We start from the raw sequence: 24,543 nt of genomic DNA on the forward strand, positions 1-24,543 counted from the left end.
CTAGGAGATGAATTCTTGCATATGACCCCAAAATACTGGCAACAAAAATAGATGAGATTGCATCAAGCTAAAAAGCTTCTACACAGCAAAGGAAATAATTAAGAGGAAAACAAATAACTCTCTGTAAAAATGGGCAAAGGACCTGAATAGATGCTTCTCAAAAGAAGACCTACAAAAACCCAGCAGATACACGGAACATAGTCAGCAGGGGATGGCAATTAAAGCACAGTGAGTCATCGCCTGGCACCTGTTCGGGTGAAGTGTTGGAGAAGATGTGGAGAAGAGGGAGCCTTAGTACATGCTTGGTGGGGATTTAAACTAGTACAGACACATGAAACCAGTGTGGAAGCTCCTCAAAAGAAAAAATACTGAACCTACTAGACAAAAATTTTATTTTTATATAGTTTCCTTTTTAAATGACACATAACAATTGTACATACTTATGCCGTACAGTGTGACGTGCAACACATGTATTCAATATATATATTATATATAAAGAAAGAAGAAAAAAAACTAAACTGAAAATAGAATTACCATATGATCTAGATGTCCCACTTATGGATATATAAATTTGAAAAAACTACAATAAGCTTGTCAGAAAGCTATCTATACTCTTATGTTCATTGCAGCATTATTCACCGTAGCCAAGACACGGAAACAAGTAAATGCCCACCAGCAGGTGAATACTCAGCGTTTTTTTTTTTGGTACCAGGGATCAAACTCAGGTCCTTGCGCTTGTGCAGCAGGCAGTGAAACCACTGAGCTAAATCCCCGGCCCACTTCAGCCTTTAAAAAAGCTCAAAATCCTGTCATTTGCACAACATTGATGAATCTGGAGGACAGTATGGCCGGTGAAATGAACCAGCACAGAAAGATAGATGCTGCATGATGTCTCCTATGTGTGGAGTCGAAAAATTCCAAGTCCCGGAAGCAGAGAGTAGCATGATAGTGTGGAGGGTGGTGAGCCTGGGGCAGGGGAGGGACCGTGTTGTCCGAGGGTCCTAAGCTTCAGTTTGACGGGAGGATTAAGTCCTGGTGACCCGTGGCACAGTCTGGTGATGAGGAGGCTTCAGATGATGTGTATTTCAAAATTGCTGCAGCAGTGGCTTTTAAATATTCTTGCCACAAAGAAATGGTAGGTATGTAAGAGCATGGAGTGTTAATTAGCTGATTTGCCCATTCCAGCAATGCACACACCTTACCAGAACATCACACGGTACCTCATCAATATGTACGATTCTTATTTGTCAATAAATATAATGAGATTTAAAAAGACACTTCTCTGCCAGGCGCTCCTGGCTCTCCTGGTGCCCTGCAGCCCCTGGCTCGGCTCCCCTGGGAGCTCACTGACCTTGTGCCTGGTGTCCCCTGTGTGGACCAGCTCTGCTGGTGTGCGGCTGAGCTGTGATTGCTTGCAGGCTTCTGCCCACGGCCGCTTGCTTTCACCTCCGTTCCTGCATCCCCACCCGCCAGGCTGTATTGTGTGCTACATGCGCTGCGGTCTCTGGCCACATCCTGGCAGTCGAGGCCGTGTGGCCACATGGCTTTGTGCAAGTCGGCGGACCTTCTAAGGCTCAGTTTTCTCATCAAAAACGAGTTAACAGCCTGGATCCTTTCGTGAGCACTCTAGGAGAAAATGCATGGATGTGCCCCGATTGGCACGTGGTGAATTCTCAGTAACTTTGTTCAGCTGTTTACATCATCATCATCATCGTCATCGTCATCGTATTAGCACTTGCATTTCTGTTCAGTGTCCACGTTATGCAAACCCAAGGATGTTGAAGAGTGTGCTTCCCGGACAGCATCGCTTTTCGGAATGGAAGCAGACAGAGGACAGGCAGAAGGCACAGATAATCATTAGCCATCTTTGCATAACTAGGAACTCTTCTTTGATGCTGTGCAGCTGACATGCTGCCCAACGAGTTCTCGGTCACTTAGTGTGCATTGAAGACCTCCGAATAGTTACTGTGGCAGAGCCCTGGATGGCACGGAAGTGACCGGAAGAGGAATGGCTGCCTGTATTCGCACAGAACCAAGAATAGAGGGGCATATGAATAACTGTGGTGGAAATGAGAAATGCGTAGGCATCGTGTATAAAGGGCTACAGAGTCGCGCAGAGGGGAGAAGGTGGTCCGGGGCATGGAGGAGCCCTGTCCAGGGCCTGACAGCTGAGAGGGACCCGAAGGGTGGTGTGACATTGCACACTGTGTGCTGGGACTGGATGCTTCTTCCCAGAAGCGTGAGTGTGAGCGTGAATGCGGTGGAAACGCAGCGTCTGTTGAGAAGAGGCATTGGCCTGGGAGCAGAAATTAGAAGGGCGCCTGGCCACACTGGAGTAAGGGCCGATTGCCAGGCCCAGGTGTTGACCTCTCTGAGCAGGCAGTGGGGAGCCACGGAGGGTTGTAAACTTTCTGCTCGTCCCACTGGAAGCTTTCAAAGAGAGGAATGCATTCCTTGGGTGGGGGAGGGAAGATGGGATGAATGGCTGTGTTTGATCTTACAAAGGAGCCGAATTTGTCAAATGGTGTTTCTTCAGCAGAGAAAAGAACAAAGTAAAGTGCAGGGCTTGCTCCCCAGGTGTGCCTCTGGCCACATCCTCTGGTGGGGCACATACCACAGAGAGGCCCGAGGGGGCAAGTTCGGAGCAAGAACGTCACCAGGTTCCTTTGGGCCCCCTTTCTCTATGCAAAGTAGGAAGCAGAGGTTTAATGGAATCCTTTTTGATCTTCTCACCCTTCATTTATTCAGTTGCCACCTGCCTTTCGTTAGCTTTTCAAAATTAATATCCTGCACTTACTGCTCCTGGGTACTGAGGCGCACGCTCCAAGCACAGAGGTGAGAATGCGGTGCTTATTCACCACTGTGGATTTGAGTTGTCTCTGTGGACAGCCAGAGAGGAAACAGCAGATCGATCCTTTCACGTGAAAAACAAGAGCTCCTACAATTCCCTCCATTCTCTCCGTGTCTCAGGAGCATAGAATCGGCAGAACCTGCAGAGCTATAGAATTTCCATACAGAGCCACAGCCTCATTCTCCGGTCTTCATAAATCCCACTCTTCCCCATTTTTATGTTTTGACATGGGGCGTTTCTTAACAGTGTTGAAGTTTCCATTCTCAGGGGTAGCATTTCTTCCATGAAAACCTGTTTGACTTGGGGGTAAATCTATATAAATGGGATTTTAGAAGCTAAGGGAATGGGGCGCTTTGTGGGATTTCTGCCAGTGTCAGCCTCCGCCCTGCACTCCCAGTAGTGAGAGCCTCTAGCGCCCTCAGCTGGACAGGCTCAGAGTCCTCCTGCTGGCCTCCCAGGGCTCAGAGGACAGTGCTGCCCATGCCCTTCTAGGCACGACTCTGCAGCCCTGTGTCCCTGGGCCAGGCTCTAGCTCTGCATACCTGTCGTCCCGTGGAACTTCCTCGAGCTGTTTCAGCCATCGTGACGGCCTCCACTCCTGTGACTGCCTAGTGACATCCGAGGAGCCTGCTCTGCTTACATGGGCTTCGGATTTGTTTGCTGGTGTTCAAAAGATGCACAAAAAGGCCTGGCACAGTCGCTTCCTGGGTTCAGCTTTTTTTTGTTTTTTGTTTTGGTACCAGGGATTGAACTCGGGACCTTGTGCTTGTGAGGCAGGTGGCAGAACCACTGAGCTAAATTCCCAGGCCCCCTGAGTTCAACTTTTGAAAGGACGGCAGCCTAGAAATTCATTAACCTGCATAGCTGGATCGTTAAAAATGCATGAGTTAAGCAATTCTGATACAAGTGCAGTCGAGAGACAAGCACGTAGGGAGGAAGGTAAATGAAAAGTAGGACTGTTTCTGGGCCCTGCAGAAATTAGGTGGCAACCCAAAATACACCTGGAAATGGTCTTAAGTTCTCACGCAGAGCTGTGTATAACAGTAGGAGTCGCATCTCAGCCCTAAGGAGAGAATGCAGGAACGCGGCTCATTGCTCATCGGGAACTGACTTCCTTCCTTTCTTCTTTTTTTCCTTTGGTTGAAGGTGCTGGGGATTGAACCCAGGACTTTGCAGTGAGCTACGTCCCTCGCCCTCTTTAAATTTTTTGAGACAGGCTCTCACTGGGTCACTAAGTGGCACTGGCTGGACTTGAACTTAGCAGTGTCCTACCTCAGTCTTCCAGAGTGCACCATCGTGCCCAGCTAGGAGCCTCTCCTAAAGAAGAAGGGAGCTCGGGAGGTTCACCATCAAGACGCAAACGCCTGGCGCTGCTTGGTTTAAGTGCGTTCTCTTCTTGCAGGACTTGGCCCTGGAAGAGGCTGTGCTGGAGGAGCTGACGCAGAAGGTCGCTCAGGAGCACAAGGCCCACAGGTGAGGCCGCAGAGGCAGCAGGTGCCACGGTCGGCTCGGGTCCCCTCTTCCCATGTGACTCCCCTCTGTTCTGTCCTCAGAAAGGGAGAGGTGGGCTTGAAAACTCTGCTTCTTCCCTCCCTCCCTCCTTTTCATTCTCTTCCATCCTCTTCTTTCATCCCTTTCTCTCCCTCCTCCTCCTCCTCCTCACCAGGAAGCCCACACAGATGTGACGTAGAGAACCTGCTTCCGTCTGGGAAGCCCAGGCTTCCTGTGGGAGTGTGCAGACCTGAAGCGCCCCGTTGAGTGGGAAGGTGAAGCCCGGGGGCCGGGGCGGGTGGAGAGCGTGAGCTAAGGAGGCTCCGAGCTCTCCTCTTCAGGGCCCTCGGAGCTGTCCTGGGCCAGTGGTCAGCAGACTCCTTTTCTACCCATCCTCAGAGAACCAAGCCCTCGGCCTCCCTTATCACCCTGATAAACCTTATTTAGAAATTGTTTTCTATAGAAAGATAGTGGAAGTTTTTCCCAGTTGGGAAAACATAACTTCTTTTCAAAGCAGGCAGCATCATTCGCAGAGATGTTTGGGATGACTGTGTAGTATTTTAAGGCTGTGGCTCTTAGTGAAATGCTTCAGCTTCCTGTCTTTATAAACCCATCAGTTGGTGAAGGGCTGCAATGTGTTAATGAATTACCTAGTGTCCCCACCCTGGCTGGGCCATAATTGCTCTTCCCCGAAGCTGAAGCCGAAGCGGGACCTAAACCCAGCCCTGGAATTTGCCATCATCGGGGCAGGCCCTTCCGCGACTGTGGCCTCCAGGGTTCCCTCTTGTTTGATTGTAGTGGGATCCTGCCCGCCGAGGCCGAGCTGATGTACATCAATGAAGTGGAGCCGCTGGATGGATTCGGGCAGGAGGTCTTCCCCGTGAAGGTGAGGTGCTCGGGCCCGGCCTTGCCGAGGCCAGCGCAGAACCACACAGCCATGCAAACTGCATGTAGATGGCAGGGGACCAGAGGCTTCCCCTTCTCACTGCCACGCAGCGTGAGTGGGCAAGTCTACCAGCTTCAGGGGAAGCAAACGCTATTTCTTCGCTGGGAGATTTTTGAGGTTTCCATGATCTTCAGCAGAATGTCTCATTTATAAGACAAGGGTATGGTGGTGCACAGCTATAGTCCCAGCACTCTGAGAGGCTGAGGCAGGAGGATTGCAAGTTTGAGCCTAGCCTGGTCAACCTAAACAGCTTAGCAAGACCCTGTCTCAAAGTGAAAAATAAAGAAGGGCCAGGGATGTAGCTCAGTGTGAAAGCCCGGGGTTCAATCTCTAGTACCACACACAGACACAGAAAGCCATCTAAGTGAGCATGGTGCACCGTGTCATCCAGCGCTGTGAAGGTTGCCAGGGCTGCATCTAGTGTTAAGTGCAGCTGGGCCAGTAACTCCTGTCCTCCTGTGGACAGGGTCTCTAGCCAGGACTTCTCTCCCATGGGTATTTCATTTCCCTTCTTACAGTGGGCACAGGGAGAATGACCTGTGAGCCAGAGGGAAGCACTTCGTGCATGCATTTCCATTTATTTCTCCAGCTCCTTGGAGCTCCCTGCGTGGCTGTCCAGCCCCTGGGGCTCCTTGGGGACACTGAAGGTAGGCAGCATATTGCCTCCCGGGTGTCACTCCACCTCCCACAGTGGGTGTGGCTTTGGGGGTCCCATGCATGGTCACTTCCGAGACTGAACCCACAGTGGAGCCTCATTTTCCTCTCTCTGTGACAACTTTTCCTGAAAAGTGGAGTTTTATCGGAGACCTGAGGCAAGTGGGCTCATCCCAGCCCTTCGGGAGAGGCCTGCAGTATTGGCCGGAATATCGCGCTCCAGCGCGGCTCCGCTGGCTGCTTTATAAGCGCCCTGCTCCCCTCGGCTGTGGGTTTGGCTTAATGAGAAGTATCTGCCTGCATCAGGCAGAACTGAACTGGGTAGCCAAGGCCCGTGCGAAGGGCGTAACGGCCCTTCTGTAGACATGTTTAATTTTCTTTGGCTCCTTTCACAGCTGCCCTTGGTGGGCTGTAACCCATGTCCGTGCCGTGATGCCCCTCGAAGCCATCTGCATCCACTACACTGCAGCAGCCCCTAGGGAGTCAGGGTATTTGGGGTCGTTGGAAAACTTTTCTCCACTTCTAGAAACGTGACTGCTTCCGTGCCTGGGTATTGGGGGTTTTGGTTATTTGTTCTGGATCATCCTGGCCCGGGCAGTAGGGGCAGTCCAGGTGGCGGGAAATCCCCAGGCTGGGCTCTGGTCCCTTCTTGAAGGTTCTGGCGGGGACCCTGAGGGAGCTCCGCCGTGGGCCCTGCTGGCTCCTGGCTGCTGGCCGGTCCCCCACATGTCTGTCTGTGACTGAGGCGGCCACCTGTGGCCCACAGAAGGCTTGTGACCCCGAGATGGTGGGCAGGAGCAGCAGGACTGAGACAGGTCTGTGGGAGGTGGGAAAGAGTGCCGGGAACAGTGGGAGACACGAGCATCCCCAGGCGGTGTGGGCTTCTCCTCAAGTGGATCCTAGAAACGGCTTCCTGCAGCTGTTCCCTGTCCTCCAGAGACACACGGGTGGCTGCTGCCGGAGCCCTGTGTCACCTGAGCGCATGACATGGGAGGCGCTGCTGGGGTGGCCAAGGCAGAGCTGAGCCTCAGCAGGGACCTTATCCCTCCCTCCCTTCCTGTCTCTTTTCTCCTTCCTTCCATCCGTCCATCCACCCACCCGTTTATCTTTCTTTCTTCCTTTGTAGTAGTGGGGATCAAACCCAGGGCCTTTGCACTGAGTGATATACCCAGCCCTTTCTGCATTTTTATTTTGAGACGGGATCTTGCTCAGTTGCTCAGGCTGGCCTCGAACTTGCTGCGATTGCAGGTGTATGCCCCTGAGTCCCACTGAGTCCTTAAGCTCTGACCAGTGCAGCGCCCTGGCACCCAGGGCAGAGGGCACCTTGGGCGTCCTCTCTGGTTTTCCATTTCTCTGCCCTGGGAACTGCTCTTCTGTAATCCTGTCCCCACCAGACTCCAGTGGCCCTGCAGCCCAGCGCCAGCCAAGTCTCTTCCTCCCTGGCTGCTCCTGTCCTCCTCCCCGCGTGGATTTTCCTGTCGTGTGACTCACCTGTTCAGCTTCCGGGCATCGCTGTAATGGGCCGCTCTCTTTTCTTGGTTCTTTGTCTCGCCATGCTCTGCTTTGCCACAGAAGGGTCTTGCCGGCGATCTCTTTCTTCTAGAAGCTTCCAGCTCTCCTGTAAGTGTTGGTGGCAGGAGAGAGGAGAGGTCACAGGAGGCGGCCCTCAGGGCTAGTGTCTGGGGAACACAGGGCTCCTTCCTCTGTCTCTAGCCTGGAGAAAGTGGGGCACAGTGACAGCTTAGCTGCTGGCTGAGGAGCCGGTACCCTGCTGCTCTCAGAACTCAAGCAGGGGACTGGAAACACCGCCGGAGACACTGGGTTCCCCAGCGTGGGGCCAGCGGACCCTGCAGTGAAGCCGGCCGTCCCCCCTGGCTGCCCTAGCGCCTGGCACCCACTCTGGAGCACGGAGCGACAGCCGGGCGTCACCCACAGGACGTCCTGGGAGGAGGGAGCAAGGCTGACTCAGTGAGACCGAGGCGGGGAGACATGGGGACTCCACAGAAAACCCCGATGCTGCCCAGAGAGACTCTGAATCGGGAACAGCAAGTCGCCTCCTTGAAGGAATGGGGCGCATAGAAAAAAACATTTAGAAAATGAAGAAGAACTCTTGGGAATTAAAAATATGGTATCAGTAGTGCCAAGCAGTGGATAAGTTAGAAAATAAAACTGAAAACAGCTCCCCACAAGGGAAGAAAACCCAAGTAAAGCAAAGAGGGGGGACAGGGAATGGAGGAAATAAGGAATTTAGCAGCCCCAGCCAGGAGGTCCGGGAGCTGAATGGTGTGAGCAGGGGAAACAGAGGCACAAACTGGGGACTTGGGCCCCGTGTGGAGGTGCGTAGGGTTCTCCGCTGTGTGGGCCGCACACGGGGTGCAGAGGTAGACACGGCAGCTCTAGGAGGTACATGTCACCGAGGGGAGGAAGTTGCTCTTCAGAGTTGGTGCATGAATAACCTTGATTTCAAAAACTAAGTTAAAAAAGTGAATAGATGTTCATGAAAGAGGAAACCCAAATGACCTGCAGGCAGACCTGAGGAAGTGATAAGATTCTGTCCCCAGCCGAAATGGAAAACACATTTTTGCTGTGTTGTAACAGGGGGAAAAAGAGAAATAACGTGTCATCCCCTGAGGTGTGCAGGGCTGAATTCCTGTCCTTGTCCTGCACTGCTCACCGCCTTGCTGGGATACACTCGGGATTTGCCCCAGTACAGCGAGGGACACGGTGTGTGGGCTGGAGCCAGGCACTGCAAGACTGTCTGTGACCCACTGCATTGCAGATGTCTCCAGAAAAGCTTGTTGTTTAGTGGACAAGTACAAGTCGTGTACATGTATTGATCACACACGACATGTTTTGAAATATGCATAAATGTGTAACGGCCAAACAGGTGCAGTAGCATATTCGTGACCTCACATACTTTCTGCGCATTCTCTGAGTATGAAGAATACAGTCCATTGTTAACTTCGGTCACTGTGATATGCAATTGAGCTCCCGGATTTGTTCCTTCTAAGTAAAATTGTGTATCTTTCGGTGAATATCAGCCCTCCTTGGTCACTGGCATTCTGCTCTGCTTCGATGGGCCCAACCTCTTTAGATCCCTCATCTAAGTAAGGACATGTGGTATTTGTCTTTCAATACCTGGCTTATTTCACTCAGCATAAAGTCTTCCAGGTTTACCCACGTTGATTCAATGGCAGGATTTCCTTTTTGAAGGCTACATAGTATTCCGGGGACTGTACTGTATATCCCACATTTTCCTTAACCATCCATCCATGGATGAGTAATTAGTCCTCCCCATATCTTGGCTCTTGTGAATAGTGCAGCAGTGAGCATGGTGATCAGAAGTCTTTTGTTGATGTTACACAGGACAATCATGGAAACAGTATGCACCTTGGCGTTTTCTTCATGGGGATTTTCGTGAGGAACAGAATTGGAAGACAAGCAGTGATATACAGGTAAGCGGACTTGTGTTTTCTTTTTCCTTTTTCCCCTTGAGAGATGCTGGACAACTGCCCTGACTGTTGAAGTTATCTGGATGAGTGAAGTGCCAGACCCCGTGGGTCTGGGTTGAGCTCTTCCCAGCTCTTCTGTTGTCTCCCTGCCTGAACCGGGAAGTTACCCTGTTGAACCCTTGAGGTCAGGAGAGTGGACTCAGCCTCTGCAGCCAGCATCCTGCTGGTCATCCACGGGCAGACAGAGGATCCAGATGGTCTTCCCGCCCCCCGCACCCTCTTGTCTGGGGCTTATTTCGGCTGATCCCATTTTAACCCTGGTCTCCCTGAAGATGGAGAAGGAAACGGTGAAACTGTGTTTGGCTCACACGTGCGAGGCACAGCCGGCCCGCGGAGCACGTGGCACCCCGCATCCGCCTGGTACCAAGTCCAGCCCCTTGGTGGCAGAGGACTTTGTAATAATGTTCTGCTCCTCCATCCTTAAAAAGCAGGGGCCCCAGAAATGCCTTGGCAGTTTGGAAATACGGAGGAAGAAAGCAACAAAAATCCTTGCATCTTTGAGTCATAGCTTGGGTTACCAGTTTCCAGATGTTATTTCCCCTAGTATGGTTCCTTGGGTAAATAGAGGCATGTTATATTCCCTGTCGTTTTCTCCTTTGAGAGGAAGAGCATTTTCAGCTGCTTTTTCAAAGGGGCTGCATCATAGTTTGACAGCGGACACCCCCCAGCTGGGTCAGGAATCCTTGGAGCAGTGTTGCGCAAACCCAGTTCCTTGTCCTCTGGCAGGTGGAACGATATTGGGACCGTCACCCACAACAAGTCCACGATCCTGGTGGAGCTGGTCAGCAAGGAGGAGACGGCCCTCTTCCACATGGTGAGCCAGGCGGGTGGCCGGCGCGGCAGGGCCCCGGACGGCGAGAGGTTTAGTGTCCTCCCTTTGTTCCCACGGCTTGAGAGAAGTGTCCTGTCTTAAGAGATGCCTTCAGATCCTTTCCCGATGCTGTGACCACCTGTTTTAGGGTAGTGGTGGTGAAATCCCAAAGTGCTCAGAATGCCCATTTCTGAGCTGACTTTTGGCTCTCGGATTTGGGTGTCTGTGGCTGCCTGCTGGTGGCTGATCCCTCTGGTGTGTGAAGGCCCTCTGGTTGCACCTCGTGGTGGGTGGCATTGTATTTCCCTTTGCTAGCAGACTTGGATTTCATTCCCATCGCAGCCCGAGCTTCCCTGCAGCCCTGAGTGGCCGTGGAATCCCTCTTCTCCTACTCTCCTTCCCCCTCCCGGAGCCAAGCTTTTCCCACATCTCACTGCCTCCTGCCTACTCTGTCTGGTGTTTTTTCCTCTGCTCTGCCTTGATTCAGTTATTTATCTTTGAAGGCCTGGGTTTAGGATTAGGTAAGGGCAGCCTGGTATCCCAGTTCATGAGTGTGGCCCGGAGCCTTGGGCACGAAAATTCTTTAGCAGCACCTTCTGCTTTGCTGGGCGCTGCCCCTGGGACTCGGTGGGTCGGTTGCCTCCTGGCGCAGCGGGTTGGTTTGTAGCTGAGATGGGGGAGCGTGGAAGGATCTTGGTGCAGTGCACATGTAATCAAACAAATGTTTATTGTTTTTCCCTCCTTCTCTCCCTTTCCAAGGATGACATCGAGAATGCCAAGTATGTTTCCCGGTTATTTTCGACACGGCACAAGTTTTATAAACAAAACAAAATCTGCACTGAGTAAGTACATGTTGATGGAGATCACTTTTTCCATTTGCTCTTCTCCCTTGATCCTTGCAGAAGCTGTAGAAGCGGCTCCACTGGGCGGGAAGGGAGGCTTTAATGTTGGAGCCTGCCTGGGGTCACGCATGTACCTAGAGAGAAAAGGATCCCAGGTGGACCACGCGGCTGGCTGGGCCGCATTAGTGCCTTTCCCGGCCTCGGCTCTGAGTTCGGAGGAGCTCTGTGGCGCCCAATTTGCCGGGGTGCCCCTCGGGTCAGGTGCGGGGCACGTTCAGAAGTGGGGACGCAGCGCCGCGCCAGCTTGAAAGGGAAGACGCTGCTGTCATCCGGCCGCCCTCGCTCACTGCCTGCTCGCCCTGCGGGCGCTCCGGGCCTCATCAGCTGCCTGCAAATCAGAGGCCGGGGTAATTAGAGGGCGATTTGGAAGGCCCTGAGAGGTGTCCAAATCTGCGTGTCTTCTCTTCATTTAATTCGGAAATAAAGGGGCGTCTGCTGCGGGCCCCTTCCCTGTGGCCTGACCTCGGAGATCGAGCCGGGCTCCCCCGTCCGTCTACCTTGGTCGTCTTCAAAGACGTTCTCAGCAGCAAGCTCTTGCACTTTGGGCCCCCAGGGTGTTTAATTTGGGTTCAGAGAGCGGCAGGGATGTGATGCAGGATGACCCGCTGCTCTGCTCCCGCCGAGACACTGCCGAGGGGTAGAGCGTTGGCTTCCGGTGGGTGCTGGGAACTGGGTCCCTGGGTCAGACCGGACTTTCTTCCCTATAGGACGGAGGCTGTGCACTTGGTCACTGCGGGGCTCTAAGTGTGTGTGACAGTCCTGGGCCTTAAGTAAGTCTGTCCTCCAGGTGAATCAGAGGCCCGAGCAGGGAATGGCAAATTAGGCAGCTGCATCTTTCCCACGGACCTGTTCTTCCATGCGCGATGGACAGCGTTTTTGATCAGATTCCTTGGTCGCTCTGTGCGGTTGGACTCTGCTTCTCCCTTTGACTTGTCAGGGTGTCCTGGCCATTAACAAGAGTTCTGTAGTTGACTTCTGTAGGGTCGCTCGGAAACTGCGCTGAGCAGAGGGATTTCGCTGTAGCCCTTTGGCTTAACCATTTCTCAGCAACTGGCTGTACGGCCGGCTGCTTCCCGAGGGTGCTTCACCTACAAGACTGACAACTGAGAAGTTCTTTTTCGTCCTGCTTCTGTAATAGGCCCTCCGTGCTCCTTCCTGACGTGCTGCAGGGGCTCCTGTTAGAAATGGGGTTTTTTAAGCATTTATTTTATGAGTGTGCGTTTGCAGTACCTGCTGATTACATTCCCCGAGAGGAGTTGGCCCATGTATATAAGAGCTTAATTTTTTTTTTCATCCTGGGACTGATTAAAAATTGGGGCTGTTGTGTTGCATCCGTGTAAAATTCTAGATGCAATTTCACGCACACTCACTGTCCCAGCCTCGGCACACTGAGCTGACCTCCGTGGGCTCCCCTGCCTTGGGGTGCGCAGAGCCCCTGGCCGCCCGGCTGAGCACGCCTGACCTCTGACACATGGCTGTCGGGTTCTCTGTCCCCGCAGGGCCCCCACTTGTCATCTGCTGCTGCCCCTCCCCAGAGCGGGGCCGGCTGGCCTGGGGAGGAATGGCAAGGGGACCAAGTTTAACACAGGCCGGTGACATTTCATTTGGCCGGCTGGCATTAGAGAAGTCCCTCGTTACTCTGTCATCTCCGTCGTAGCATGAAAAAATGGTATAATCGGAAAGTTAGGAAGGGGCAATCCAAGAGTAGGAAGAGTCCTTTGAAGAACTTAACTGATAAAAACCTCTTGTCTTGTTTTTAATTTTATTTATTTTTTCATGATAATACCAAGGACTAGAGAAAATGTTGTTATGGCCTTTGGGACCCATTGCTCAAAAGCATCTTGGATTTCATTTTTTAAGAATTCAACAGTATTCCCAGTTCCCACTCATTTTTATCCCTGCTGTTTTCTTTTTCTTGTTTAAACTGCTCAGTCTATGGCTAGGATAGGGAGTTCAGTGGTAGCACACTTGTCTAGCAATAAAATTAAGTAAAAAAAAAAAAAAAGGATCTGGTCAGAAAAATATTTGTAACATGCGTTATCTTAACAAGAAGTGCTTTTATATGCTCGTGCTGAAAAGTATTTTACCTGTTTTGGAATTTCATTTGACTGGAAGCATGTTTGAAAGATAGTTTCTCTTTTTGTCTCTCATCATCTTTATCATGAGAGATTTTACCCAGCCACAAATGTACAAAGAGTAATAATTTTTTAAAGCTTATGTAATCATAATGGTGGTGTTTTTCAGCTTTATTTCTTTAAAAGTAAATTTCTTTAAAAGTCATATTAGCTGCTAAAACTTATTACTAACGTGGCATAAGTTCCAGACATTTTGAGAATAAAGAGAAGAATAAAAGGGAAGGGAAAATTGTACTTAGCGTCAGCATCCAGACCCGGCCGGTGTGTATGTTCCTGTGTATACCTTGCCGATCTTGTCATTTTCCCTTCCCTTTCTCCCTCGTCTCTCTGCCCTTGTGATACCTGATCCATAATAATGGCCATTCTCGTTTCTTTCCAATTTCTCACGCAGGCAGCCTGACTCTCCACGGCCCATCCGACGCCAGCCCACCTGGAGCCGCTCCTCCGTGGTGAGTGTGCCTTCTTCCGGTGCCGTGGGCTGACTTGCCATGAAGGAGGGAGCGGGATGGCTCGGGAGCACAGCAGGGCATCCCTGCCAGGCAGGGTGGTGAGTGTCCGTTGTGGCCCCGGAACCGAGCCCAGCGCTTCCGGAAGGGCAGCTGGGGCTCCCAGAGCGGCCCCAGTCTCTGCTGTGATTCTCTCCTTTGTGTCCATTGTGTTTTCCACTTCCCATCTCCAGTCGTAGCGTGGTGACATGCTTTTAGTTCTGAGCTCCACGAATGCTTTTGTGTTCCCTGCCATAGACTGAACTTAGTAAACTAGTCAGAAAGTCCTTCTTAAACGACCAGCAATGGAATGGCTCCAGTTAATGGTCCCAGGTAGTCTTTGATGGGAACGAATGATGGCGTGTTTTCTCATTTGAAAGCTTTAGTTAGCCAACAGAATTTGAGTTGATCCACTTTTCCCCCAATCTTTCAGGATGTTTTCTCCGTGTTTTTCTATTTTAATTACTCTCTTCAGTTTGTGCCTTGTTACTTGGAGGCTTATTCAAGGATAATATAATAGATGCCAGGAGTTGGCTTTCTTTAAAAGTTCCTGCTTGTTGAGTCACAGTTCTTCGAGGTTATGACTTTTTATGCACAAATGGGTAAATAATGTAGGCTTTTAATTTTTTCTAGATGAATAGTTCCTTCGAGTGGACAGGAGCATCAAATGGAAGTTTTGTTAGCTTGTCTTTTAGAAGGAAAGTTTTGAAGACAGTTATTCTTTTCTAGAAAATGCATGGACATGGACTCTTGGAGCCCAGGGCTGGGCCACTGTCATTCCAGGAGAAGCCCCGAGGCCTGTGCGTGTTGTCCCAGTCTGTCACATGTGTCCTCTGCCTGGAGCATCCGAGAGGCACTCTGGGCTTTCCCTGGACCACCAGTGGACTCATTCGTGGAACTGGTTTCCTCATCCTTCTGTTCTTTGTTAATTTACTTCCTGTTCTAAACAGTAAGATCATTTCTCACTCATGTCCAGGAGACTATGGGAGGCCGACGATGAAGGGCACCTTGGGCTCTGATCTGGTTCCAGTTACCCAGAGAGGACGCAGAGCTTTACCTTCCTTACTGTGATGAAGCCAGAATAGAGGAAGCAGATTCGGGGCTCCACCTCTCCCCAGCCTTCAAGTTTAAACCTTTCACCACAGTTCTTGCCACGAGGGAGGGAGAGGAAATCCAGAGGCCTTGTCTCTCTGCCTCCTTGCCTCTGGCCAGGGTGCCAGTCGCTTATTTTCTCCTCCTTTTCTGCGGCTGTGTGATAGCATTCAATCTGTTTCTGTATTTGGAGGTCTGGAAGGAAATGGAAGAATATGTGGGAATAGATTAGGAAGTGAGATGAATACTGTAACCCTGAAGTGGTTGGAAGGGTTCATCCTTTTTACCCTGTGCCTGTACACTTAGGCCAGCTCGTAAACACTCACTTACTGGATTTCTTTTCTCAAATAAGAGCAAGAGGAGGTAATAAACCCTCTTTGCCTTGCCATTTATTTCTGTTCCTTTGTACAAATCTCTCTTCACTATTTAAAAAAAAGATGTAATACCAGCCATCCTGGTGTGGACAAATGTAGTTGAGTTATGTATTGCCAAGGACAGGAAAATATTTTTAATTTACAACTCAAAATTCAGCCACAGGAACACTCGAGAATGTTTAGTAATGCTGACGTAGCTCCTCTTCTCTGGTACCAGGGCCTACTCAAGATGCATTTAATTTCAATTTTTTTGTTTCTTTTCTCTTGATTCCTTTTAAGTTTTAGCCCCTTGTCTTCATTCCCTTCTTTATTTGCCCTTTTGATGCCAGATGCTAAGAAATCGGGGCTCCTGCTGGCTTTGAGCTCTTGTTTGAGCTCAGCATCTTCGACATTCTCTTTCTCATGAAGAATTAATTTTTAAAATTATATCTGTAAGGCTTGTAGAAATATAAAAGATCATCCTGGGGCCAGGGATTTAGCTCAGTGGTTCCATCGCCTGCCTTGCAAGTGCAAGGTCCCAAGTTTGATCCCCGGTACCAAAAAACAAAAAGATCATCCTGTTTGGTGACTTGCAAACTTCTATATCTGTATATGATTTCATGAAACAGAGCCTTCTGACCCAGAACCCTAATACATGGATAAAATGAATGTTTGAGGTCAGGGAAAGGACAACGCTGATTTGATTGGCAAGAACTTGAAACCTAGTGCAGTTAAACAACTCGCTGTAGGTCACAGCTGGGAATCACCATGTTTCCTTTGCTCACCCACTGGTCAGTCCATCAAAGGTTTTCTTTTCTCTCCTCCTGAAAGCTCTGCCCTCTTCTGCAGCAGGAAGTGATTTGGGTTGCATCTCAGTGGCCACCCTAGCCTAAGATTCTGGGTTGGGGTGGGAAGAGTTCTGGAGCCTTTCCACATTGTTCCTGCAGTGTGGACAAGGAGTAAAGGGCCATGAGAACTATAGGCTCAGCTCGTCCTGCGTCACTGTGTAATTTTTAGGTCACTTTACCACTGGGCCCACACTAATCACCCTGTCCCTGTTGAAGTTGCTGTGGCCCTGTGAACCAGGCTGTGTGCTGATGCTGGTGGGTAGGAGCATGGGGCCCCAGGAGGAGACTAGTTTTGAATAGAACGGAATAGGCTTCCTTTTCATTTCTTAGCTGGGTCATCACGGGCTGCCCGTCCCCATTATACCTGTTAAGAAGGCAGGTGTAGAGGAAACAGACAGTGAATAGCTACACTGGGCTTTGGACCATGGCCACTTGCTCTTTCTGACCTTTTTTGTTTCTCCCTGGGTGTTTTTCTGGTCCCAAGCTTGGTGACAGTTGGGGTACAGATGAGAAATGGGGTTCAGGGCCTCACCGTGGCCGGGGTCAGCAGGACTGTGGGCTGCTCTGGGAGCGTTCACCCCAGCGCCAGCCCCGCTGTGTTCTCTCTTCCAGCCCCGTCAGCAGCCGTACATCCTGCCTCCTGTGCACGTCCAGTGCAGTGAGCACTACTCGGAAACACACACGTCACAAGGTACTGTGCCTTGCCCGTGTCCCTTCTGAACGCAGAAGGCTGAGTGCCAGGAAGCCGTTGAGAGGTTTTTCTTCTTCTCAAGTGACAGTGATGCTTGCCTTTTAACATGGTCATCAGCTGTGTAACAGTAGCCAGCAGTGTCAGGCTGCGAAAGGCCTAAAATATTGGTTACCCCTAAAAGAACGGCTCCCCAGAATCGGCTGCCTGAGGAGCCGGGCCAGGGCACTGGGCAGTTCCTGTCCCCTCCGTTTTGTCTGTGGGCCAGGGGAGGAGAGGGACCACGTGGCCCACCTGCAGGCACTTCACCTTCATTGCCAGGGCTGGGAGCTGGGAGCCGTTGGTGATTTTCTCGTGACCGAGAAGGCAGCTCCACACACCCGGGAGAGACAGTCCTAGCCTCTGTCTCTGTGTGATTAATTGTCACATCTCAGAGTAAACAAAATTCGCCTTATTCCTTTTTTTCTTCCAAAACATCTCCCATGAGAAAATGCATGCAAGAACCCATTCCATTAGTAATAGCAGTTACTTAATTGTTAGTGATGACAACTAACAAACATAGAGCAGTTATGATGTGAGTGCCAGCCACTCTTAAGTACTTGGTCCATATCGTCTCATTCAATCCTCCAGATAAACTACGGGTACCATTATTATTTCCATCTCACAGGCAAGGAAACTGGGACACAGGGAGGTTGACGGTGGTGCCGGGCTATGCCGATCAGAAACCTGATAGCAGCCCCATATCCATAAAGGAGATGAGGGGCTAGAAGACCTCGGATGTCGACATTGTATTAAATGGAGCATGAGTTTCTGTGTTGCCACCTCCTGGCTATTTTGAATCCTCTGCAAGAGGAAAGTTTGAGCGTGGAAACGGAGACCATTTAATTTATCACACGAGTATATTTTGTAAGCACAGCTACTCTGCTTCTGGGGGAAGCTCCAAACCCCACTGGAAGCAGATAAATCGCATCACCCTAGCTTCCCCGGCTCTTCTGATCCCGTGTGGTTCCATACCTCTCCTTTTGGCACATGCTGACAAGTACAGTGAGGAGGAATGTGCTTAGGCCACAGAGATGTTTCGGCAAGAGGTTGCCTTCCTAGGGCGTGGGGGCTGTGAAGGGATAGTGCACGTCTGGAATGAATGGACCTGACTAGAAATCTGCTACTATATCTCTGTGCTCCTCACTGTAATTATTATTCTTATTATTTACTTGAACTGACCTCCTTGATGAAACCAGAGCTAGAGGAAGACTTCAGGAGAGGTTAAAAGAATTCTTGATGGGGCAGGCCGGGATTTAGCTCAGTGGTTTCGCCCCCCGCCGTGCAAGAGCAAGGACCCAAATTTGATCCCCGGTGCCAAAAAAAAAAAAAACAGGAACAAAGATTGCTTGGGCCGGGGATTTAGCTCAGTGGTTTCGCCGCCTGCTGTGCAAGCCCAAGGACCTGAGTTCGATCCCCAGTACAAAAAAAAAAGAGAACTCTTGATTCTCATTTTACCTACCATTCACTGCTGCTTAAAATGACCTAGCCTGGCTGATCTCCTGGCTGTGGTATTTGTTCTTTTCTTATGAATGCTTTACCATTGGGTAAAGGGACTTTCCTAGTGTAGTCAGAAAGAGCATGTGCAAGTACTGGGTAATTTCATGTCTATTGCCTTGCTGAAGTTCTTGGCCCAAATATCCAGTCCTGTTGCTGTTGTTGACCCAGGTATAGGAGGATGCGCCTGTCCACCGTAAGGGCCACTCTTGGGGTTTGATTGCAAAGCCCATGGCAAAATTGAGCACTGCGCCGTGTGCATCTTTCCCCATCTAGGCTCGCACTTTTCCATGTGCTCTAAAGTGTCCTTGTACAAGCTGGCCTCACCTGAGTAGTGTCAGTTCCTGTAGGGGGCGTGCGGGTGGAGGTCATGGGATCTCACCTTTTCTGACTTCCTTAGATTAAGTGGGCAGGAACTGTATCATAGGAACAGCATGGCGTGAAGGCTGCTGTGTGTGTTTGATTGTAGACAGTATTTTCCACGGGAACGAAGAGGCCTTGTACTGCAACTCTCACAACAGCCTGGACCTGAGCTACTTAAACGGCGCCGTCACCAACGGCAGTGTGTGCAGCGTGCATAGCGTCAACTCCCTTAGCTGCCCGCAGAGTCTCCTGCAGACCTCACCAGTGTCCTCCAACCTCAGCATCCCCGGGAGCGACATCATGCGGGCTGACTACATCCCCAGCCACCGGCACAGCGCCATCATCGTGCCGTCCTACCGGCCGACCCCTGACTACGAGACAGTCATGCGGCAGATGAAGAGGGGGCCCGTCCACGGGGACAGCCAGAGCCAGTCCCTGCGCAACCTCAGCCTGCTCAGTGCCCACGCCTACAGCCAGCCTGAGGAGCTGGTGTACAGCCAGCCGGAGATGCGCGACCGGCACCCTTACACCGCGCGCTACGCCCCGCCGCGGGGCTACGGCCATGCCCTGGTCTGCCCAGCCGACCCCGTGAACCCCAAGAGCGGTGTGGTGCCCAGCAGGCCGGGGGCCAGCGCCATCTCTCACACGGTGAGCACCCCGGAGCTGGCCAACGTGCAGCTGCAGGGGCCGCAGGGCTACAGCGCTGCCCACCTGCTCAAGAACTATCTCTTTCGGCCGCCGCCACCCTACCCCCAGCCCCGGCCCGCCACCAGCACCCCGGACCTGGCCAGCCACCGGCACAGGCACGTCAGTGGCAGCAGCCCCGACCTGGTGACGCGCAAGGTGCAGCTGTCTGTGAAGACCTTCCAGGAGGACAGCTCTCCGGTGGTGCACCAGTCCCTGCAGGAGGTGAGTGAGCCCCTGCCGGCCACCAAGCGCCACAGCCTGGAGCTGATGAGCAGCATGGTGCGCGGCATGGAGGCCATGGCACTGAAGTCGCTGCACGGCCCGGTGGCCCGCCGCAACACGCTGCGAGAGCGGGGCCCGCCCGAGGAGATGGCCCCGCTGCCGCAGTTCCGCCACCAGAAGACCCTCTCCAACGCGACCATGCTGATCCACAGCAGCGAGGACGAGGACGACGAGGAGACGCCCACAGCCGCCCCGCCGCACATGCCCGCCCTGCAGGAGAAGGTGGAGTACAGCGCCCAGCTGCAGGCCGCACTGGCCCGGATCCCCAACAAGCCCCCGCCCGAGTACCCGGGGCCCAGGAAGAGCGTGAGCAACGGGACGCTGGGGCAGGGCCAGGCCACCCCCACCCCGGCCGTGGCCAGGGCCCGGATGCTGAGGCAGGGACCCGCCAAGGTGCTCAGCGTTTCCCGGGCCGACCAGCTGGCCGTCAACGGGTCCGCCCTGGGCCCGTCCATCTCCGAGCCCGACCTGACCAGTGTGAAGGAGCGGGCCAAGAAGGAGCCGGTGAAGGAGAGGCCTGTGTCCGAGATGTTCTCCCTGGAGGACAGCATCGTGGAGCGCGAAATGATGCTGAGGGTGAGTGTCCCGTGCCCGGGGCTGGGGTCCGGCACCAGAGCAGGGGTCAGGCCTGTTCGGGGAGTGCGTTCAGCTCCCTGTGTTTCCTAATTCGTTTGTCTCCTCATTAGTGAATTTTAAACGTTTCTTCTGGACTACGTTCCTCGTGTGGAGTTGGCACTGTACATAACACGACTGAATTCTTATTCCCCTGCTCACCTCCCGCTTCCCCCGTCTGTTGGTCCCCTTCCCATCTGAGAGAGCTCTCCCTCCCTGATTCCCTTTATCTTTTGTTTTGCGCTTTCATTTCCATACACTTTGGATTTCTCACGTAAGAGAAACCATGCAATAATTTGGCTTCTGTGTCTGATTTGTCTCAGTTAACATTACAGTCTCAAGGTGCGTCCACTTTCCTACACATATCTCAGATTTGTCCTTCTTTATAGGAAATACCACTTTTTAAAATCCATTCATCTGTTGATGGTCTGCTTTTAAAGGATCATTAGAGCACTCTGAGAGGCTGAGGCTGGAGGGTCACAAATTTGAGCTCAGTGTGGGCAACCTATACAAATGGGGAGACCCTGTCTGGACAAAAGGGCTGGAGATGTAGCTCACTGCAGAGGTGCTGGGTTCAATCCCCACTGTCACCAAAACGAAATAAAAGCCTCCGTTACTGTTGTCCCAGAAATTGTTACTTCCTCAAAAAATTGAATGAAACCCAGCTTGACTTCTTTTCATTCACCCAGCTGGACCCCCGAGGAGCCAGTCGCATGGTGGGTTCACACTGGCTTTGCAGGGTTGGTGAGACTCCACTTCCAAGACCAAACTCCCAGTGGGAGTGGACGGGAAGAGAACAGCCAGGGCCTAAGTTTTCAGGAAGTCCAGAAACCTAATGGGAAACCCAGTCCCTGGCAACTTGCTGGCATGAGGGGTTTTCAGTACTCCTTCTCCCCAGGTCTCTTGAAAGTAGGACTGGCAGGAAGGGTTTGCGTCTGAGGTTCAGTCACAGGCCCCTGTTCCCTCGTTACCCGTATTGAACAAGCAGCCTGGAGCCGGCCATGGCCCTGGCCCCCTGCGAGGGTCTCCCTGGCCCACAGGGTGTCTGCAGTTCTTTTCCATGATGCTGTTTCCTTCCACTCACACGGATGAGAGTGCCTAGCAAGTTTCACCCATCAATTCTCTCAACTCCGGCACACGCAGGAGGCCAAGCGCTTAGACCTTCCGCTGGGGTCCTGATCTTAGAGGATGCGGCGGCCAGGATGGAGACCAGGCCACCCCAGGAGAGCTCTCCATCTGTTTCTAAATGTAGAGCCTCAGGGGCCTAACCTGACCCCAAGTCTCGCTCCCCTCTGGAGGAGGGACTTTGTTTTGTTTTCTTTGTACCAGGGATCGAACTCAGGACCTTGCACTTGTGAGGCAGGTGTGGTACCACTGAGCTAAATCCCTGGCCCTGGAGGAGGAACTTTAACGACCTGGAAGTGGGGGGCAGGTGCGGGGAGAATGTGCCCTCGGCAGCCTCCTTGTGATGAATGACTTGGCCTTGGCCTTTCAGGCTCCTTCCTCCGGTGCCCTGGCATCAGTCACCTCCCATCCCCCACTGGAACTCTGCTGGAAGTCGAGGAGGAACAGCAGTTCTTGTCCTGGGTGGAAGCTGATAGGCTGAGAAGGGGCCAGAGTGCTCCTGTGATGTCTGGTGCTTGGGTTTCAGGGAGCAGCAGGTAGACGAGAATCCTCACCCAAAAGACAGTCGAGTTCCTGTCTCAGGTGCAGTTGGGGTCCCTTCGGGGTGCAGGGGGAGAAGAGAAGGCAAGGACCTCAGGATTTTTCCTGGGACTCTTGCTTTCTCGGAACCTGGAGCTAAGAGGTGCTGGGGAAAATTACCTCTCACAAACACGAAGTGCTAAGCAGGCCACCCAAAAGGTAAATCCAGAATCTTCCCCCAGGGGCTGCCAGGAATTGAGAAAGGAGGCCGTTCCTAAGGGTCTCTTAGCCGAGAGTCTGTGGCGACTCGTCTCTGGTCACGGCTCACCCTGCTCGCTCTCAGATGCCCCCACGAGCCCCCACTCGAAGGCTGCCACGAACCCCCCCCCCCCAGATAATCTGCTCGCCCTGTGTGATCTAACACCCCAGCTCCAGTGAGACACTTCCCCCGGAGAGTAACTTCAAAAAGGACACAATAAGAAAAAAGTCTCTAAGTGCTCGACTAGAAACCAGGGAGAAGAGACACCCTTCTTCCTCAGAAGAGTGCAGACGGCTCGCACTTCAGTTTCAGTCAAAATCTGTGTAAAACTCACCCTTTCTAGCCAGGCGTGGTCATGGTTGCACATGCCTATAATTCCAGCTCTGTGGGAGGCTGAGGCAGGAGGGTTCCAACTTTCAGCTCATCCTGGGCAAGTTGGGAAGAATATGTCTCGAGGTTAAAAAGGAATGAGAAAGGAGCTCAGTGCCAGGGCTCTGGTTCAGTCTCCAGTGCCGCAATAAATAAAACAAAACCAAAAACTCAGCTCGCCTCTTTCTGTCCTTAACAAAGCCCCTCTATTCTTCCTTTGACATCCAAGACAAAATTATTTTTGGGAACTGCTCAGCGGGCTGACTTCATACCTCCATCAGCTTTGAGGGCAGCGGGGGACCAGTAGCCAGGCCCTGACTGACCCAGGGCAGACGGCAGGTGCTGGTGAGGATAGAGGAGGTCAGTGGAAAAATCACTGACCAGGGCCAGGTGGAAACGTCAGCCCCTCCCCAGTGGCCCGGGCTCCCCATGCCTAAGTCACAGCCAGTGAGGTCCCGGCCTGGCCCCGGGGCTCCTGCCCCTCCTCCTCCCTGCAGTGCTCTGTTCTGGGGCTCTCCTACCCCTGGGTGCGCATCCTAAGGGAGATTCGCACCCTTAGGATGGACCCCCAGGAGGACCTTCCTGTCGCCACTTGTCCCTCTCCATCAACAACACTTTGCAGCAGTCTGGAAAAGGCCTATCATTGCGATTGGATTGGATTATTCGCATGGTTTTCTCTTTTCCTTGTCTGGTCTTCCTTTCGCCCTGCCTTTCTAACGGGTGTGGCATCGAGCCCTCCTTTTTTGTGAGCCCCGTGTGTAACACTGTGTGTTTGTCAGTCTTTGTCTGATGAGTGAATGAATTACAAACAGAAATGCAGGAGTCCAGCAGGAGCTGGCTTGCTCGGGCACCGTGGGGAGAGGCTGCCTGTGACTTTGCCCCAGTGATGGCGGTGGCCCACATTCCTTGGCTGGGGAGTTGCAGATTTGGGGAGATTGAAACACATTCCGGCCTCTGCTGGCCTGGTAAACAATGAGAACATGCCTTTTCTTGCTGCAAGAATCTAGAGAAGCAGAAGATGGCAGGCCTGGAGGCGCAGAAGAGGCCGCTGATGTTGGCAGCGCTGAACGGCCTCTCGGTGGCCCGGGTCACCGGCCGGGAAGATTGCCGCCATGAGGCCAGCCGGATTCCCATGGATGAGCGGGTGAGTGCAGGGTTTTACCGCTCCCTCCTGCCCGTGCGTTTGAGGGGTGAATTCTTCAGCGTGAGAGTAGGAAGACCAGCTGTGACTGTATTGTATTAAATGGATTCTTCCCAGCCCCTGATGATTCTTAATGCTCCATCAAACTGGAGTATCAGGGCTGGGCTGTAAGGACCAACCGTTAACAAGCTGCACGAGCCTGCGCTCCATGTCTTCTGGCTTGTGTTCTTTTTTTGTAAGATGAGAAAGTTAAATAATCTCTTCAGCTCTCTAGTTTTACGCTTGTTGTGAAGAGCTGTCATTTCTTAGGAAGTGATTCTTTTAACCAGGCATCTATAGAGATGGGTTAGCATGCTGTCCCCTTGGGTAGCTGTAAAGCATGGCCGATTTATAGATGTCAGGTTAATGCATGGTGAGGACTGTAGTTTTGAAAGGCAAACCGTTGCTGTGTGGTGGTGTTTCAGAGGTGAGGAAAGGTGTGGGGAGGTTAGGAAGCAGTTGCATAAATGGAGTTGAATGCTGCTAACATTAGGGTGTTAGATTTCTGCCGCAGCAGCGTATTTGGTATTAGAGTGCTTCTAGAGGACTGGGGGACCTCAGAGGGATCGTTCAGTCAACTAACACCATTCTGTTGTAATTAGCAGTTTGGCCAGGGAGGGAAACTAGCGAGGATTGGATTCCATGTTCCAGACCTATACCATTGTACATCAGTATTATCTTAAAATTTATCCCAGTAAAAGCAGCTGTGCTGGGCCGGGGATTTACCTCAGTGGTTCCCACCGCCTGCCTCGCAAGGATGAGGTCCCAAGTTCGATCCCTGGTACCAAAGTAAATAAATAAATAAAACAAAAACTGCTGTGCACATGGAGAAAAGACTGCGTG

At 52.0% G+C, this 24,543-nt stretch overlaps 1 protein-coding gene across 3 annotated transcripts in view; it reads left to right on the forward strand.

Annotated features, from left to right (window-relative positions):
* The window catches only part of Ptpn14 (protein tyrosine phosphatase non-receptor type 14), a 136,383-nt gene that overhangs the window by 93,760 nt on the left and 18,080 nt on the right, over positions 1–24,543 (forward strand). For all 3 annotated transcript variants that reach the window (XM_013075371.3, XM_087194237.1, XM_087194236.1), the window contains exons 6-14: positions 4,254–4,324; positions 5,141–5,228; positions 9,309–9,397; positions 10,181–10,268; positions 11,025–11,107; positions 13,694–13,751; positions 16,693–16,771; positions 18,774–20,212; positions 23,521–23,664. In XM_013075371.3, the coding sequence (XP_012930825.1) occupies positions 4,254–4,324; positions 5,141–5,228; positions 9,309–9,397; positions 10,181–10,268; positions 11,025–11,107; positions 13,694–13,751; positions 16,693–16,771; positions 18,774–20,212; positions 23,521–23,664 (2,139 nt within the window). The remainder of the gene's footprint in view (positions 1–4,253; positions 4,325–5,140; positions 5,229–9,308; positions 9,398–10,180; positions 10,269–11,024; positions 11,108–13,693; positions 13,752–16,692; positions 16,772–18,773; positions 20,213–23,520; positions 23,665–24,543) is intronic.

The sequence above is a fragment of the Heterocephalus glaber genome, unplaced genomic scaffold (assembly GCF_053883595.1).
Source record: "Heterocephalus glaber isolate CG9 unplaced genomic scaffold, H.glaber_assembly_v1.0 deba00001600, whole genome shotgun sequence".
Classification (NCBI taxonomy): Eukaryota; Metazoa; Chordata; class Mammalia; order Rodentia; family Bathyergidae; genus Heterocephalus; species Heterocephalus glaber.